Source organism: Anopheles aquasalis, chromosome 3 (assembly GCF_943734665.1).
Source record: "Anopheles aquasalis chromosome 3, idAnoAquaMG_Q_19, whole genome shotgun sequence".
NCBI lineage: Eukaryota > Metazoa > Arthropoda > Insecta > Diptera > Culicidae > Anopheles > Anopheles aquasalis.
In genome coordinates, this window is record NC_064878.1 from 36,021,564 (window position 1) to 36,024,063 (window position 2,500).

A 2,500-nucleotide genomic window follows, 5' to 3' on the forward strand; every position below is an offset into this window, starting at 1 on the left:
CGCGAATTTTCTATAGAGTGCGCCCACAGAACATTCTTCAAAGAAAAACCAAAGAACAAGCGTCTGGCCAAGTTGTGGCGTTTAAACTAGAACTAAGGCAAAGGGGTAAACAATGGCCACGCTAGTTAACGGACCAAGAGCACCAAAATGGTGTAGAGCAGATGCAAAGGACGATGCTACAGATAGCAGGAAGGAACAATAAAAAAGCTCGACCCGTGGGTATCCCGTTGAAAAGTTTTTGCTCCTACATTGACCTGGGCAAGTGCTTCGGCGCCGGGCCGTTCGTGGCAGAAGGGCAACGATACGATGGACCCCTGGAAGGACGCCGTCAGATGCTGATACGGAAATGAATCGCTCGCCAAGGGAAGGGCCAAGCGCGTGGCAAACCGAAAGAGAGAAAATACAAGCACTTACCGACATACAGGCCCGTGTCTGTGTTGAGCTGCCTCAGCTTACCAGGCGATCTTCTGGTGATTGGCTTTCCACCGTCAACCTTCAGCGTACCGTCCTGTGAGTTTCTGTGACGTTGCAAGTCAGATTGCCAGGTGAGTTTGATTTTTTTTTTTTTATTTCCGGTCCCCAAAATGGCCCCAAAATGACGTCGTGTGGCATTGGAGATGGGGGTGTTGCGGTCAGGGTGCCAAAACCCCGTTCGGCGTTAGTCATGGACATTGTCGAATTGTCCGGTTCAGAATGGTAGGAATCCGACAATGAGCAACACAGCAGATGTCACCAACGGTACCATGGTTCCACGCACCGAAGGGGATGTCGAGTTTCCCGGAAGGTGAAAATGTGACAACCCGGTGCGCAGGGTGCGAAGAACCGAATGACGTCGCGTATGTGAAACCATTTCCATGAAAAATGAAATTCGAAAAAAGGTAAACAGGGATCGAGGAAAATAGAGAGAGAGAAAGAGAAAGAGAGAGAGAGAGAGAGAGAGAGAGATGGAAAAATTGGTTAGAAAATTCTGTGGCATGAGGTGCGCTGGTGTGTTGGATCTTGGTCGCTGAAGATCGCCGCCAGTTCGTCCGGTGGGAGAATGTTGGTTCTCGATTCTCGACCATTTGCCGCCCGTACGCGCCGTAGGTTTATGGAAATTTTCTGCTATCGATTTTGGTGCCACATGCCCCCCCCCCCCCCCCCTTCCCCAATCTGGTCGCCATCGTGCACAGCCGGTGATTGATAGATTTATAATTCATGAAAAATTGGTTTTTGTTAGAAAAACCATCGGCGATGGGTACATTAGCGATGCACGATGGCTGGATATGAGTCTCGTGGGGGCAGCAGATAAATGGAAGCGTGGACGGTAACTTCGAGCCTTTGCACAGCACTGCACTGCGGCCACTGCGTACGACGATAGTTTATACGTCACTGGAGAGCGGAAAAATCCAACTGGCAGTGGAGCCGGAAAAATCTGCCGGAGCTGGCAATGGGAACACACTAGAAACGCCACATTGCTGGATGTGGTTTGCAGCCACTACCTATGACACGGTAAAAATCTGCATCTGCATTGAACAGCGCATTAGCAGGGGACGGATTCAACAGATCGTATGAATAAATTCAACCGCATGTTTGTCAGGATCCAAGCTAAACAATATTTACGCATCAGCGAGCACGCTAACCTCTTGAGAAAAAAAAACAAGTTGGATAAAAAGCTGGCATATGACTTCAAACGGCGGCGTCCTACATTTCTACATCACACAAATTGAGTTGAATTATTCGCACTTTAACCATCCGCATGTTGCGAATGTTGACTTTACTCACCTCAGTGCACGCACACGATGCCACAGACCGTCGCTGACTCGGGTTGCATTGTATTTGATATTAACTTCACCAGACCCGAGGTTATACCGCAAATGAAGGAACCTGAATCGAGAGAAACGGAATAAAAAAAAACGGCTGAATTGAAAGGAGCTGTGTTGTCGTTGCTAAGTCAAACAGATGTAAGGTGAAACAAATGGCGTGGCAGTCCCATCAATCGCCCACGGCACAGTTTATCGGAAGTCCATCGGAGCAGAAGTCCGTCCGCTATCGATTGAAATGGAGAACTTTGTCGATGCTGCAGGGAAGATTAAATTTGCTCAGTATCCATTGAGCAAACGCTATCGCTTCATCGGTCGGTTCCCTTTGTTGGTCATTTGGTGGCGCATCCTCGCTAACCGGAGTCTTCCGCGAGGAAATAGAATTTTGCATACGAATACGAGTAGTGATGCTCGAGTTCGGTGGATGGTCAACTCAAAAGTTGAGCAGCAGTCTGCTGCAATATCGAACACACAGCATCGAAGCTCTTTTTGGCGGTCACTATTTCAATATTTGATCAGGTTCGGAAGCAGAGAAACGAATCATTCAACATTTTGAGGCTGTCATCGCGGAGATCTCGTGCTTCTTTTTTGCCATTCTCCGTCACTGTAGCACTCTTGATCGATGTTGCTACCTTCCCCTTTGCTTTATGATATTTGATTAGATTGTGTGATAAAATGGGAACAAACGGAAGGAAAAA

At 47.9% G+C, this 2,500-nt stretch overlaps 1 protein-coding gene across 2 annotated transcripts in view; it reads right to left on the minus strand.

The window, feature by feature from the left end:
- LOC126579122 (uncharacterized) overlaps positions 1–2,500 on the minus strand; it is an 88,710-nt gene that overhangs the window by 10,766 nt on the left and 75,444 nt on the right. For both annotated transcript variants that reach the window (XM_050242435.1, XM_050242434.1), the window contains 2 exons: positions 1,765–1,866; positions 415–518 (listed from right to left, as the gene is read on the minus strand). In XM_050242435.1, the coding sequence (XP_050098392.1) occupies positions 415–518; positions 1,765–1,866 (206 nt within the window). The remainder of the gene's footprint in view (positions 1–414; positions 519–1,764; positions 1,867–2,500) is intronic.